The sequence below is a fragment of the Trichomycterus rosablanca genome, chromosome 9 (genome assembly GCF_030014385.1).
Source record: "Trichomycterus rosablanca isolate fTriRos1 chromosome 9, fTriRos1.hap1, whole genome shotgun sequence".
Lineage (NCBI taxonomy): Eukaryota > Metazoa > Chordata > Actinopteri > Siluriformes > Trichomycteridae > Trichomycterus > Trichomycterus rosablanca.
In genome coordinates, this window is record NC_085996.1 from 2,569,791 (window position 1) to 2,585,404 (window position 15,614).

At 42.2% G+C, this 15,614-nt stretch overlaps 1 protein-coding gene across 1 annotated transcript in view; it reads right to left on the bottom strand.

Annotated features, from left to right (window-relative positions):
• The window catches only part of LOC134320280 (dynein axonemal heavy chain 8-like), a 57,170-nt gene that overhangs the window by 27,885 nt on the left and 13,671 nt on the right, over nucleotides 1–15,614 (bottom strand). Inside the window, exons 27-48 of the mRNA XM_063001619.1 lie at nucleotides 15,127–15,253; nucleotides 14,570–14,805; nucleotides 14,375–14,479; nucleotides 13,266–13,379; nucleotides 12,019–12,081; nucleotides 11,295–11,395; nucleotides 10,999–11,136; nucleotides 10,672–10,912; nucleotides 9,788–9,987; nucleotides 8,260–8,413; nucleotides 8,017–8,180; nucleotides 6,810–6,912; nucleotides 6,629–6,733; nucleotides 5,212–5,373; nucleotides 4,891–5,115; nucleotides 3,877–4,049; nucleotides 3,627–3,805; nucleotides 2,573–2,760; nucleotides 2,228–2,314; nucleotides 2,036–2,143; nucleotides 966–1,100; nucleotides 695–856 (exon numbers count right to left, since the gene is read on the bottom strand). Of these exons, the coding sequence (XP_062857689.1) occupies nucleotides 695–856; nucleotides 966–1,100; nucleotides 2,036–2,143; nucleotides 2,228–2,314; nucleotides 2,573–2,760; nucleotides 3,627–3,805; nucleotides 3,877–4,049; nucleotides 4,891–5,115; nucleotides 5,212–5,373; nucleotides 6,629–6,733; nucleotides 6,810–6,912; nucleotides 8,017–8,180; nucleotides 8,260–8,413; nucleotides 9,788–9,987; nucleotides 10,672–10,912; nucleotides 10,999–11,136; nucleotides 11,295–11,395; nucleotides 12,019–12,081; nucleotides 13,266–13,379; nucleotides 14,375–14,479; nucleotides 14,570–14,805; nucleotides 15,127–15,253 (3,270 nt within the window). The remainder of the gene's footprint in view (nucleotides 1–694; nucleotides 857–965; nucleotides 1,101–2,035; nucleotides 2,144–2,227; nucleotides 2,315–2,572; nucleotides 2,761–3,626; nucleotides 3,806–3,876; nucleotides 4,050–4,890; nucleotides 5,116–5,211; nucleotides 5,374–6,628; nucleotides 6,734–6,809; nucleotides 6,913–8,016; nucleotides 8,181–8,259; nucleotides 8,414–9,787; nucleotides 9,988–10,671; nucleotides 10,913–10,998; nucleotides 11,137–11,294; nucleotides 11,396–12,018; nucleotides 12,082–13,265; nucleotides 13,380–14,374; nucleotides 14,480–14,569; nucleotides 14,806–15,126; nucleotides 15,254–15,614) is intronic.

Below are 15,614 nucleotides of genomic sequence, written 5' to 3' on the forward strand. Positions count from 1 at the left end.
TACACACATACATACACACATATACACACACACACATATACAGTATATATATATATATATATATATATATATATATACTGTACATACACACATACACACACACATACATACACACATACATCCTCACACACATATACACACACACACATATACAGTATATATATATATATATATATATATATACTGTACATACACACATACATACACACACACATACACACATACATACACACACACATACACACACAGACACACATATATATATATATATATATATATATATATATATATATATATATATACTGTACATACACACATACATCCTCACACACATACACACATACATCCTCACACACATATACACACACACACATATACAGTATATATATATATATATATATATATATATATATACTGTACATACACACATACATACACACACACATACACACATACATACACACACACATACACACACAGACACACATATACAGTATATATATATATATATATACTGTACATACACACATACATACACACACACATACACACACACATACACACACATACACACATATACAGTATATATATATATATATATATACTGTACATACACACATACATACACACACACATACACACATACATACACACACACATACACACACAGACACACATGTTCAGGTGAGTTTACCTGTATGAGCTTGAGGTTCCACGGCGGGTGATTAACGATTCCTGCTTGTTGCACTTGTGTGGCGACTGCAGCCTGCAGCTCAGCGTAGGTGCTGTTATCCAGCTGAATCCCAGGAAACAGGTCACTGATCAGACTGAGAAACAGAGGCTCGTCTTCATCCACCTGTAGCAGCACAAGCAGGGTGCATGAAGATCCCCAAAACCAGGAGCACAACGTGGGTCCTTTCCGTGGCGTCATTTAGTACTGATACTGCAATGGTTACGGTTCTCACCAGTTTGGAGAGGTTCATGTCACGCAGAACCCTCATCACGATGCTGGACTCAGAGTCTGAGGGTCGAGCCCGTTTCTCAGCTCCCAGAGTCCTCAAAACCGACAGAATGTTCCTCAACCCAAAATCATAGTGAACCTACAGAGAGAGAAGAGTTTATACATGAATATTCTGATTTACATTCTTAACAACAAGTGAACAGAATTATATACAATCCAGTATGAAAAAAAAAAATCCTTATTTATATTCTGTAACTGTTCACTGATCAACTCTAACTGACCAGATTTATTTGATCTTCTGGCTGCTCCATATTCGTGGTCACCACAGCAGATCTGGTGTGTGTACAGTCTTTACACTGGATGCCTTTTTTTATTTTATCTTGGCTTGGGACCGGCAGTGAATGCACCCTGACGAGTGCACCTCTCAATGGCTAGGCTGTTCAGCCCCCAATTCCAAATCCCCCAAGGCATAGCCAATTATATCTGTATCTGGATGCCCGACCGGCCGATAGCACCAAGGATCTCAGTGTTAGTGGCTCAGCGCAATTTACCACGAATGCTTTAATCACTTTTATCATTATTGTTTCTTTTTTATTATTTACCACTTTATCCTTTATCCAGGTCAGGGTCACGGTGGGTCCACTTTTTTAGGAGTCACTGGGCGCAATGCAGAAACACACCCTGGTCAGAAACGAACCCTCGGCCACCTTTAGCTTTGAGACATGGTCAATCATGTCTGTATGTAGACGTCCAACAGCAGCGCCGATTTAAACCCTGGATCCCAGCGGTAGTACGCTACGCCCGCGGAATTTACCCCTGCACCACCTGAGCGCCCATTTTGTTATTAATTATAATACAAACTGTATGAAAATATGTTTGATTTAACTACAAGCAAGCATTCAACATCTGAATTTGATCTCACAGATACACCACTGATCAATAATGAAACTGGATGAACTGCACATGCTCAGTACACTGCTGAGTCAGGAAGGCTGCGCGTTCCATCCACCTTTAATAATTAGGATGGGTGTTTCCATACTTTTGGCCATTTGGTGTGTGTTTGCTGACATGTACCTGCTTCGTGAGCTGCTCCTCACACAGTTTATAAAGCACAAAGAACTTCTGAGCCAGTATAACGTTCTCGATGAAACCACAGCTGGCCAGTTTGACTCTCATGATGATCTGAAACACAGAGGGTTCGCTTAGCTGAGCTTCTACAGAAGGGAAATGAGTTCACGTACCAGTACCAGTGTATAAAAACCTCACCTGTCTGTCAGGAACCATCATAGAAACGGTCCTGAACTGCACCTTTAGATTTTCGGGCAGTTCCTGGCGACCGGCGTAGCCCGGGTTCTATAACAAGACACATTAGTTTAAAGTAAAGGACGCCTTTAATCCTGCCCGTGTCATTCACTGTGTTTCTTATATTACTGTTCTTACATGACTGAAATGTCAATGTTGTGTTGAATGTATTTGGGCAAGATGTTGATGACACAACGTTCACTTACTCCATGTCCATTTTTATCTAATGATTGGCTTTTTATACCAAACAATCAAAGGTGCTAAAATATGGACCACACGTGTATATTTGAACATCTGTAAATACGTTACCATGGTAATAAAGAGTCCGAATTCGGGGTTCAGATCCACACAGTCTCCGTCGGTGAAGAGGAACTGAGCTTTGCGCTCTTTGCGAGCGCTCAGGACGATGTGGATCTGCTGTGCAGCGACCGACAGCACGGGCAGGTCGATCCTGTTAAACTCATCGAAGCATCCCCAGGACCCAGACTGAGCCAGACCTAACAGAAAGTCCTTTATTAGAGTGGATATACGTGATCGTTTTATCCTCAGTACCATTCTGAATAAAATCTGGACTGATGGCACACTCAGATACGTCTCTTTAATACAGACTTATTCTGCTGTTACACACTATATGGTCAAAAAGTGTGGACACCCCTCCTAATCATTACGTTTACATGTTTCTCTATACACAATACTAAGAGTGGTAAAAATGCTATATGCTATAATGTTATGCTATAAACATTTAGACAACATTCTGGGGAAGGTCCCTTCCTGTTCCAGTATGACTATTCTTCTGTGAACTATGCACAAAGGTTAAAGTCTCTGGTGTGGAAGAATTCAAGTATCATGTAAATCAGAGTTTTTCAAACTTTTTTTTAAACGTCTCACATGTTCTCTGTCATGATTTTTACAGCAAGCCAGGCCACACAAACAATGCATTAAAACAAAACACAAAACAAATAATACTTCATTAATAAAAATGGTAGCAATCTGGTCCCACTGTGGTTTACGAGATGTAACGTAAAGCCTTCACAAGGGGGCGTTTATGTACAAGTTAATTTCTGTTAATTTTTTCTCTGCAACCCATTTTTTTGGCTCCCCCGATGTAGAACACCCTGAGCTCAATCTCACTGAACACAAGTGAGCAAAAACTGGAATGTTGATTGTAAGCCAGGTCTTTTCACCCAACATTTACCTACATGGACACAAATTTCCACATGCACACTACCAAAATCGTATAGAAAGGCAAGTCCATATTAAATCTAATGAGTTTGGAACGGGTAACCAATACGCTCAGGGTCAGGTGTCCACATACTTGTTGACCTATAGTGTAGCGCCGTGTTGACTGACTAAATAAAATCACCTTTATAAATCCTGCCCAGTCCTCTGAAGTCCATCTGGTCGGAGCAGTTAAAGACCACGACGTACTTCCCCAGGCAGCGGCCCATGTCTTTGGTGGTTTCGGTTTTGCCCGTCCCAGCCGGACCAGCAGGAGCTCCGCCCATACTCATACCTAACGCCTGAGCTAAGGTAATGTAACACCTGGGAGAAAAACATTATTGTTATTTCTATTGAATGTACACGAGGACCTCCTAAAGGACGAGTAGAAGCACCTGTCTGTAAGAGGAGTGATGACCAGCCTGTCCGTGCAGCCTAAAAACTCGTTCTGATAGATGAAGTCGACGTCCGTGATCGACACTGCGACGTGATCCTGATCCTCCCGGAAATAAAATCTGCTCTGCTTCAGCCATTCAAAGTCACCGAGGGACCTGATGTTCATTTTCACCTAACAAGCACAGGGCTACGGTTAATTCTATTCCTGATACAGACTACAACTGCGCTTTAACCTTGTATTTATTAGTATATAAAATAATAACACGCTGGTAAGGATTTACTGACGCTAGACAAAGTAAACATTCATGTTTGTATGGAATATAAAATGGGTGGGTAAAAAAGTGTGATGCTTTTTTGAACAGATAACATCACAGAGAGGAAAGAGATTTATTTCATCGTAAACTACGTGTGTGTGTGTGTGGTGTGTGCACACAACCCAAAATTCCTTATAATGGTCCTAACAACAACTGGCCGGTCAGAAAATGATCCAGAAGGAAGATCTGAGCCACCGTTTGTTCCGCACTGCTCGGTTGGGTGGAAAATCTTCTTATACACAGAAAAATTCATGAACGGATTTCAATGCTTGATATAAAACTCAAAGTAACATGTCTAGATGATTAAATGTTTTCAAAACATCTTCTGACTCCATTTTTACCTTTTTTGCCCAAGACTGTACAACAAAAATATAAAAAATGATGATAAACAATGATGTTAATTTAATAACTCTCTTTTTATAAGCCAGAATATAAAGATATAAAGATAAAATGAAAGGACTGGGTGCTCGGGTGGTGCAGAGGTCTATCACACTCATGCTGAGATCCAGATTCGAACCTCAGCGGTGCGAGGCGTCTACACAGATATAATTAGCTATGTCTAAGGAGTGTGGGGATAGCTGAAGTCCTGAGATGGGTGGGTTCCGGTGAAAGCGAGCCCACAGCGACCCTGACCAGGATAAAGATGCTGATAAACATGCCATAAAAGGAATCACGTGATTACAGAAGTCATATTCTTACCAAATCATTAAAAATGTCTCTCTGATGGACGTGGATTGTAACCAGCGTCTCAAACTTAACACGCTCGAACTTGGACAAGTCGTGAGTCGTCTGTGCTATCAGCGTGTTCAGCAGATCCAGAAACTTCTGGTTTGTCACAGACATGACCCTCTTGTCCTTCTTGGCATTCTGCAGTGCCTCCTCTGAGTCTCGAGTCCAGAGCATCTGAATGCCCAGCAGGCCCACCTGAAGGAGAGGAACATCACCGGTGCATGTATTTTTAAGGCTGTGCTATATGTTATACGCATTGTTATGATACGCACGCTCTGAGCTGTTGCGTACCTGAGCTTGGACCTGGTTAAGGAAGGTGAGGAGCTGGAAGTCGGGCTCATTAATCTGCAGCTGAGCTGCTTTTATGACTGAGTGCAGTGAGGCTTGCTGTTGCACCAGTAACTCTCCCAACCAGAGTTCCACAGGACCGCGCGCCATTACTGGTTTGTCCAGCTGGTAAACACACACAGCACATCAGAGCAGCTCCATCCAAATCAATTATCATAATCAACACAGAAATAAAAACTTTATTACTGGTTCTTCCTCTTAGTGAGTAGGATGTATATATAATGTATATATAAAATACCACACCACTAGAGGTGCACTGTTTATCTCTATCATCAATTTATTTCATTAACTCACAGGTTGCGAGAGTCTTTACTTCAGATCGTTCATTAAAAAATGTCATAACATAACATCAAATAAGGTAAGAGGCAACTGGATCTACACTGTATGGCCAAAAGTATGTGGACACCTGACCATGAGCTTGCAAAACGCCTCACTAAGGGCAGCTGTAGCCTAGTGGTTAAGGTACTGGACCAGTTACCAAATGGTCACTGGTTTAAGCCCTACCACCGCCAGGTTGGCACTGTTGAGCAAGGCCCTAACCCCTAATTGCTTAGACAATACACTGTCTAAAATAAAGTGACTTTTTCAGGTAGAACAGTCGCTTTACTAAGAAGCTTCTAGGGTTAGACTTTGTGGTATGTCTATGGGAATTTGTGTCCATTCAGTAGTACAGATGATGGCAGCATGTGAAGTTTCATTAAATTGAGCTTTTCTTCATGTAGGGGGACAGTCATGCTGGAACAGGAACAGGAAAGAGAAGTCCCTAAACTGTTGCTGCAAAGTTGAATTCATGACTTCTTGTATAATTGATTTATTACACATGTTATAGATTGTTGTGCCTAAAACACATTAATTAAAAGATTAGAAGGGGCGTCCCAATACTTTTGTCTATATAGTGTTTTTAACACAACAATAAAATAGAATAGAATGCCTTTATTTGTCATATATACATATACACACGTACAGAACGACTAAATTCTTTCTTCGCATATCACGGCTTGTTTCGGAAGCTTGGGTCAAAGCTGGGGTCAGCCATCGTACAGCGCCCCTAGAGCTGAGAGGGTTAAGGGCCTTGCTCAAGGGCCCAACAGTGGCTGCATGGCAGAGCCGGGATTCGAACTCTCAAGCTTTCAGTTGACAGCTTAAAACTCCACCCACTAGGCTCCCACTGTCCCAGCCTCACCTACCGTTGCCCTTTATAATCCTGGCTGATCACTAACTACGACTGATCTCTATTTGACGTGATAAGATGAAGGATTTTGGAAACATCACCCACCCCTACTTCTCATCTGTACTCTGTTCCCCTGTGTGTGTGGAAATAAATACAACCGCACACTTCTGAGCTCCAGCTGATACGTACGGGTACTTTCTCGCCCTCCTGAGAGATCACCGCCAAAATCTTGTCGTAGTCCTTGACATGAAACTCCACCTCACTGACGTTGTCGAACACTCCCAGGAGATGAGCCTGCAATCACGAGTGCAAAGATGGTTATGAAGCTGGACTGACGTGGAGAGCGTTTATACTGGTGCGCCGCTCGTACCTGGATGGTGTGAGAGTCACTGGCTTGTCCGAGGATTTCCAGTAAAGCAGGATCGGACACAAAGAAAAAGCGGGGGAACTGCAGTCGTTTCTTTTCCAGGTAGCTGTACAGAAACAGGTGAAGCCTGATGATGCAGATGTTTTGAGACAGCTGCTGTCACATGTGCTTAGATAAAGCCTCACTAATGCACGGTAATAATACAGGGTTTTGGGATGAGGGATGTGTGGACAGTGAGGAAAATAATAATGTGAGTGTTTTTGTTTGTTTGTTAGCATCAAATCAGTGATTTGCTGACATTTTCTACATTCAATTAAATAAATAAATTAATTAATTAAAAAATAAATAGGACATTTGCTTTGAATTGTATGTCCAGGTTTAGTTAGTTAGCACTGATCTAGTGATTTATCATGTAAAAGACATGGCTCACACTGTGTTCATGCCTACACAGATGCATGCTATATGGCCAAAAGTATTTGGACCGTGAGCGTGTTAGACATCCTATTTACATTTTCAGCATTTAGCAGACGACTTCATCCAAAGCGACTTACAGTACAGTCTACAGTCTGAGCAATTGAGGTTTAAGGGCCTCGCTCAAGGGCCCAACAGCAGCACCCTGGCAGTGGTGGGGCTTGAACCAGCGATCTTCTGGTTACTAGTCCAGTACCCTAAGCGCCAGGCTACGGCTTGCCCTATCTAGTGACCTCTGTGTGATATTTTAGCTCGAACAACAGCCTCTGTTCTGAAGTATGGGAATTTGTGCCCACTCAGTGATAAGAGCATTAGTACGACTGGGCATCGATGTTAATGTTCTGGTTCATCCCAGAGCTGTTGAGTGGGGCTGAGGTCAGAGCTCTGTGCAGGACACTGGAGCTTCTTTGCGCAGTCATGCTGGAACAGAAAGGACCTTCCCTAAACTGCTGCTGCACAGTATTATAGTTTTATATCATGAATTTCAGCGGTTGTGTCTGAAACATGTGAATCATTTGAATAATAAGAAGGGGTGAAACCAGAGTTCTGCAGACCTAGGTTTGATCCGTGCCTTTGGTCAATGGGCAATATATAAGCTGGTTCAAGCTACACCACTGCCACTTGTTGCTTGATATACATCCACCATGAGAAGTTTTGTATGTTCTTCGCTTGTCCATATGGGTTTTCTTCTGCCCTGAAATAGATCGACACCCTGTACAGTGTGGGGCTGTGTTCATACCCTGTGAGAGATTTCTGGCAGAGTTCAAGCTGCTCCTGCAGGTGAGGTAGAAGCTGGCTCATGGTCTCATCTCCCACGCAGCACTGCACCACACTGGGGATCTCATGGGCTCTCTGCATGATCTTTATCCATAATTTATCGATGTTCTGGAAGCGCTTCGCTTCCTACAAGGTAATAATACGTAAATGAAGCAGTTCATGATTACAGGTGAGTAAACATACAGGCTGCAGATTAATGATGTACCTGTGGAAGCTGCTTGGCAATGTCTCCACCCACAAACACGGCCTCCAGGTACACCCACAGGTTCTGAACAAGCAGCCACTGCTCGATGATGTCTGATGATGTGGAGAGCTTAAAAACCCAGTTCTGGATGTCTTTCTTAAAAGGAGTGTTGTATCTATGTACAGAGAAATCAAACAGAGATTACCAGTCGCTGCCACATCTATTCACCTGCCAGTGGCTGAGTCTCATATAGTGCTGCCACGCTAAGCAAATCATGAGCAACGCTAGTGCAGGTGCTTCGGCCAGACAACGAAGGGCACAACCGTACAGCTGCAATGAAACCTAATGTGCCTGTTGGTTGCCCAGCCAGGTTGGTAGCACCACTGCCTGGGATTGAAACAAACTGGTTCGATCGATTACAGCTGTGAGTGTTGGGTTGTGTCCCTTCCTTAAAAAGAGTTTTTTACTAGTCAAGTAAAGTCACATTTATTTATATAGCGCTTTTTACAATAAACATTGTCTCAAAGCAACTTTACAAAGTCCGGGACCAACAGATCAAAAACCCCTATTGAGCAAGCCGAGGGCCACAGTGGCAAGGAAACCTCCCTTAAAAATACAGGAAGGAACCTTGAGAGGAACCAGACTCAGCAGGGACCCCCGTCCTCTTTGGGTGGCCTGGAGGATACTTTAAATAAATAGAATTTACACAAATCGTACAAACACAAAATTAAATTGAACTACACAGTTTCATTTCATTTTTACCATTGCTTTATCCTGGTCAGGGTCTTGGTGGGTCCTGGAAATATCAGGCGCAATGCAGTAACACACCCCCGACAGGACGACGATCCATTGCAGGGTCCTGGCTACCCCCCACCTCAGGCATAGCCAATCATGCCTGTATGTAGACGCTGAACTGACCGATAGCACTGAACCCTGGATGCCAGTGGTAGTAAGCGAGCATTATTTACCATACTTTATTTACCATCATTTATTTGATAATTTCCTTATTTTTTATTTTATTCTACTCTATTTTCATTTACTGTATTTACTCTACTTACACTGTACTGGAGCTGCTGTAACACTCGAATTTCCCCCATGGGGATCAATAAAGGAATCTTATCTTATCTTATTTACCCATGTGCCACCCACACAGAGCGCCCACTACACAGTTAAATAAACTTTAGTTTGATTAATTAAGTTCAATGAAATACTAAACTAATTTACCCTATAATGAATCTGTAGAATCATCAGAATTATGACTTGCACCCCTCAATCTACCAAAATTACCATAACAAAGAAAGTTTTATGTGCATTATGACTATGCTCCAGTGTTTAAACAGACAGAAGTCATCACTGTTTTATTTGTTTAAGCTTGCTAAGCTTACTGAACCCCTATACATCCGTATAAAGGAGAATAGTCTCTATATTTAAACTTCATCAAAGCAATGGTCAAAGCAATACCAAAAAATCTACAAAGTGCTAGTCTAGACTGTTATTTCTAATGAGAACATCAGTGTGTGAGACATGAACAGAACCTGATGAAACTTACCTGTTGCTTAGAAGTGATCCAAGCACCATCAGACTGTCCTCCATGGCAGTGATGATTTCTGCCGTCTCAGCTCCTTTAAGCATCAGCTCTCCTCTGCCTTTAAAAGCCATAAATGTGAGCAACTGACTGTACCATAAATCAACCACCTGTGCCAGCTTGGCCTCGATATCCTTCTCCTTTACTGCTGAGATGCAGATGTCCTAGTGTGAGGAGAAAAGTAAGGTCATCATTATAACACAAGTCTCTTTCAAACCCTGGTTAGACTAAGCATGACTTTAGCACAGGGATAGCTTAAATGAACCCAAAACAATGTATGTCATCTAAAGAGCAAAAGACACCAGTATGTACATACACTGACCAGGCATAACATTATGATCGCTGACAGGTGAAGAGAATAACACTGATTATCTCTTCATTATGGCACCTGTTAGTGGGGGGGGGGGGGGGGGGGTGTATTAGGCAGCAGGTGAAAATTTTATCCTGAAAGTTGATATAAAAAAAAAAACGGGCGAGCGTGAGGATCTGAGGGAATTTGACAAAAGCCAAATTGTGATGGCTAGACAACTGGGTCAGAGCATCTCCAAAACTGCAGCTCTTGTGGGGTGTTCCCGTTCTGCAGTGGTCAGGAACAGTGGTAAACCGGCGACAGGGTCATGGGTGGCCAAGGCTCATTGATGCACGTGTGGTCGGATCCAACAGACGAGCTCCTGTAGCTGAAACTGCTGAAGAGGTTCATGCTGGTTCTGATAGAAAGGTGTCAGAATACACAGAGCATCACGGGTTGTTGTGTATGGGGCAGCAGAAGGGGGGCCAATATTAGAAAGGCGGTCATAATGTTATGACTGATCAGTGTCTACATACACAGAGCCTCAGTGTAGCATTACCTCTATGTCTTCTTTGTGTTTCAGCAGTGGGGCCTCCATTATGTTTTGAAGGCAGAACGTGTCCGAATCCACGTGAAACTTGTGCTGCGTCAGGTCAGCGATGCGTTCCCAGTGTCTCTGCTTCATCGCTCTGTGAGCCATCATCTCCAGGAGAGGGCACGACTCGCTGAAGTCATCGATCCTTTTCTTCAGATCTAAAAACGCCTGCCAGTCTCTCAGTCCTTTGGGGAGCTTTCGGCATCTGAGTACAATTCAAAACACACAGGAGTTCTTACAGTTCTGAGAGGAGCTGCTGCTGTAACACTGTGCAAGAGTCGCGACGGTTACCTGGTTTGGAATTCTGAAAGCTCCGTGTTGATCTTTTCAATATCCACTTCGGTCCAGAGGATTTCGTAATAGCCGCTGATCTTATTCATAACCGCATCGTAGAGGCCGTACAGCTTCTGAAGAAGCCCGAGCTCTTTCCTAGTTTCAATAACATAAGAGAGAGGAACACCATTATAATAGAATAGAAAAGTGACACGGGAATAATACAGAATTGTATGCATGTTTTAGGCCAATCAGCAGTGAGCATCATCATGTTTCTGGAGAGTGTTTACCAGACAGTGACAGACTGTAATTACCGAGCTTTCTGTAGAACATCATATTCAGTGACGGGCAGGCCGAACAACTGTTCTCCAGAAGAATATGTGGTGAACTTCCTCCACAGGTTATCAAACCCAGTCTGAGATCAATATCAGAGCACGTTTAAGGTGGAATAAAATTATATTTAATATAAAATGGTTAGATGTACAGTCGGCATTAGTCTGGCTGATTTATATATATATAATATTTTGTTTATGCATTTTCTCCCTTTTTCCCCCCTTTTAGCGCGTACGATTGCCCGATTGTGTCACGCTTCCTCTCCACCAATGCTGACCCCCGCTCTGACTGAGGAGAAAGAAGCTACCACACGCCCCCTCCGACAAGCGGGCAGCAGCGGTATGCATCTTAACACCTACACTTTGACGAGTGCAATGCGGATCAGCACTGTGTACGGAGAGACACACCCTGACAGTACTCTTTTCCCATCTCTGTGCAGGTGCCATCAATTAGCCAGCAGAGGTCGTAATTGCATCAGTTATGAGAGAGAGTCCCTATCCGGCTTAATCCCACCTGAGTTATATTCCTAAGTATTGATTACAGTAAGTTTTTGAAACAGTTATAATACATTTGCTTTTGAGTGCATGTCTGGGACCACCTAATGTCACATGAATAATATTTATAAGTATAAACGAGCCGAGGTGTGAGAGATTTATATAGAAAGAATAATGAATAAAAGCATTTTGAATTCTGCATCTGTCATACCTGGAAGATTTGAAGTCTGATGCTGGCCTCCTCAGGTGAAATGCCTGAAACATTCGGGCCTTCCTGATATCAGACAGACAAGGAACCATATATGAATCGCTAAGTGTCATACAACAGGTTATTAAAGCAATAAGCCACGAGAGGCCGTACGTTACTGTGATTTTAGCACGGGGATGACGTTTTTGGTACGACGCGAAGCGGAGTGGCTTATTGCTTTTATAAAACGGCGGTCAACATAAAATATAATAAATGATGTGAGGCGGTCATAGGTGTGAGTTTATCGGGGATTTTACAACGGCTTCGAACGCGGCTCAGCCAATCAGATTTTAGGACCGGAACTATCCGTTTTATAATAATATTCTTATGATCGGCTTTCTTCTATTTATTCTAATCTAATGTGATTCTCACACACTTTGGTCGGTTAATATCACTGGTTCAGTTTTAAATTCACAAAACCATACCAAAGCCACAGCCTAAAGTGACTCGAGGACAAAAAAGCTTATATGAGAGCAGAAACACTGAGAACACAGAGACAGACACAAGCACAAACAAAACAAAAACGTCTGGGCAGCTCCGCCAGCAAGTGTAACTCAGACGATCACTGCAGGAACCAGACAGGGGAAGTGAGAAAACCATCAGCAGCAAACAACCAGAAAGATGACATGCCACACAAGGACAAAACTCAAACCAGACAATTATCTGTACATAGTTGCTGCTTGTTCAGATCTTTGGCTAGTTAATTTAACCTGTCTGTTTTTTTGTCCAGATATTTTTTTTATTATGGCCGGGTGGTGTTTAAACTTTAGTTTGTCTTTATTTTAACAATGACTAGTGACAAATACAAAAGCAGAAACATCAGAGGTGACAAAACATATTCACTTAATAATGTTTATTATTCTTATATTTGCTCCTTTAATAGATTAATTGTGTAGGTATAATTACTTTGTAATTGAAGCTGCTTGCTTATATACAGAAGAATTAACTTTTAAATACATTTCAATAGTTCTTAAATAAATATGTACTTGTTTTATTTGCACATCATGCTTAAAGAAAGTGTTTCAGTTTATCTGCTAGTCAGTGTCTCATTGTCTGCTGTTTACTTCAAACAAAAAATAAGATGATTTATTTAGTCAATTGCATTATTCTATTCCCGAACTCACTTAAATCCCTGCACCCTTACAATTAGATGGACTCGGGTCTGAAACAAAAGTGTCAGTGTGGCCCTCAGGAATGAGTTGATTGCTCACCGTTTCATACTTCTGGCCGAAAGTCATCAAGTCATTCTGAAACGTGCCGACTGATTCCAGGAGATTCTCTTTCAACTTGGGCTGCGCACTGACCAGTTCATGCTGGACTGCTCTCTGTGTAGGGGTTTTATATAAAAAACACATTAGACTTCATCTAAATGCTGTCCCTTCGTCTCCCACATGTTTCATTAAAACACCAGAATATGTAACATGGTTTTAGAAAGAACAGAGGACTCGATTTCAAAGCAACGCTTTAAATGGTCTATAAGGAGTTTGGTATGTTTTCCACAAACATATCTCATGCAAGTAAATGAGAGGGTAAGGTAGTCAGGGATGCCTGGTGATGCACTGGCACACTGTTTAGATGTATTTCCTGGGTAATACTATACTACTGGGTATAACTATACACTGGCAAGGCATAACATTATGACCACTATCAGGTGAAGAGAATAACACTGATTATCTCTTCATCACAACACCTGTTGGGGGGGGGGGCATATTAGGCAGCAAGTGAATGTTTTATCCTCGAAGGTTACATTTCAGGGCCAAATTGTGATGGCTAGACGACTGGGTCGGAGCATCTCCAAAACCGCAGCTGTTGTGGGGTGTTACCGGTCTGCAGTGGTCAGGAACAGTGGTAAACCCGGCGTCAGGGTCATGGGCGGCCAAGGCTCATTGATGCACGTGTGGAGCGAAGGCTGGCCCGTGTGGTCCGATCCAACAGACGAGCTACTGTAGCTCAAACTGCCGAAGAAGTTCATGCCGGTTCTGATAGAAAGGTGTCAGAGTCGACGGGTCAGGGCTGTTTTGGCAGCAAAAGGGGGACCAACACAGTATTAGGAAGGTGGTCATAATGTTACGCCTCATCGGTGTATATATTTCATATAAGCTGGACTGCAGTTAATAACACACTACTAAACACATTACTTAGACCTAGGGCATCACCAGCAGTGTTTTCACTGCTTTCCAGAGCCACGGTGACCCTGACCAGAATGGATAAATGATTGAATAAATGTTTAAATGAAGGAAGAATCAGCCATGAATCATCTGTGATGGATCTTTCATAAAGACAGACACTGTGGAATCTGAGTTGAGAATGAGGAACGTACCTCTTTGGACTGCAGTTTAGCAAAAGAGTATCTTAGTGTATCCACACCCTCGGCCTCCTCCTTCGTCACTTCCACTTCAAACTTGTTTAGTATAGAATAGGCTTCCTAAAAACATCACTAATCAATTTCATGTCTAAAATAAACCATAGATTAGTAAGATAAGGATTAGAAATATGGCTTATCATTATGTCGGACCTCGATGGGCCCCATGGTCATGTCCATTATAATTTCTGAGTCCCGGATATTGGACAGGGCTTCCATAGCGAATCTCACGTCGTCCAGGTCAGCTATAGGGCGTGAGAGTTTTTTTTGCTGCTCACTAATGAAAGCGATCATGTCCATCAGCTTCTTCTTGTATTCCTTTTGTACGTACTTGCACAGCATCAGTTTCCAGGCTTTCGCTTCCACACTCAGGGACATCTTCAGTGGAGCTACAGACATCACCAACACAAACAACAAGCATGTGAATAAATGAAGCAACACTGTAAAATTCTGTAGGATTTAAGGTTATGACTTCAGAGTCTGAGCTGAACCAGCCGTATGCACAGAAGACGTGGAATAGGCGTACCTGGCACATCCCAACCCTAACTTCAATCCACCTATTTTTTCAATATTTAACAGTGCAATATAATTATATTAAACAAAACCAGTGATGCACTGCAGCTTTGATGACATTAATGTGCCATTTTTCACACATAACACATAAAAACCTCAACTGTAATAGCTAATGTGAATATTTGGTATTATTTTACCTGTTGACAATTCCATTCCACCTAAAACGACGATGGGCGTGATGTCCGCGATCTCCTGTTCAACCGTTTCATAGTGTAAAATTTGCTCCTTTATCAGGTATAGGTCGGGGTTGCTACTGATGAATTCCTGACAGAAAACACAAACATGCGTTTATGATTTCATATTAAACAAATGTACACTGTTATAGTGATGTCTTTAAAATGTGATTCTTCAAAATTTGGGTGTTTATTCCACTTATAATCACCATTTACAAACTATTTTCAATCCTCCTTAACAATGTAAAAAACTCCAGCAGAATATCACATTCTATCTGTAACAAGTCCATCTACTGGGAGCTATAATATGGCTAACAGAGGGGGCATGAAGGCGCAGATCAACAGCAGTCACCCGTCACTCCAGTAGGAAGTGTTTCCATTCATCATGGTTTCTTATTCACAGATTTGTCGGCTCCTCAATCATGAGGCCGGCACAATATTTGGAAACACCT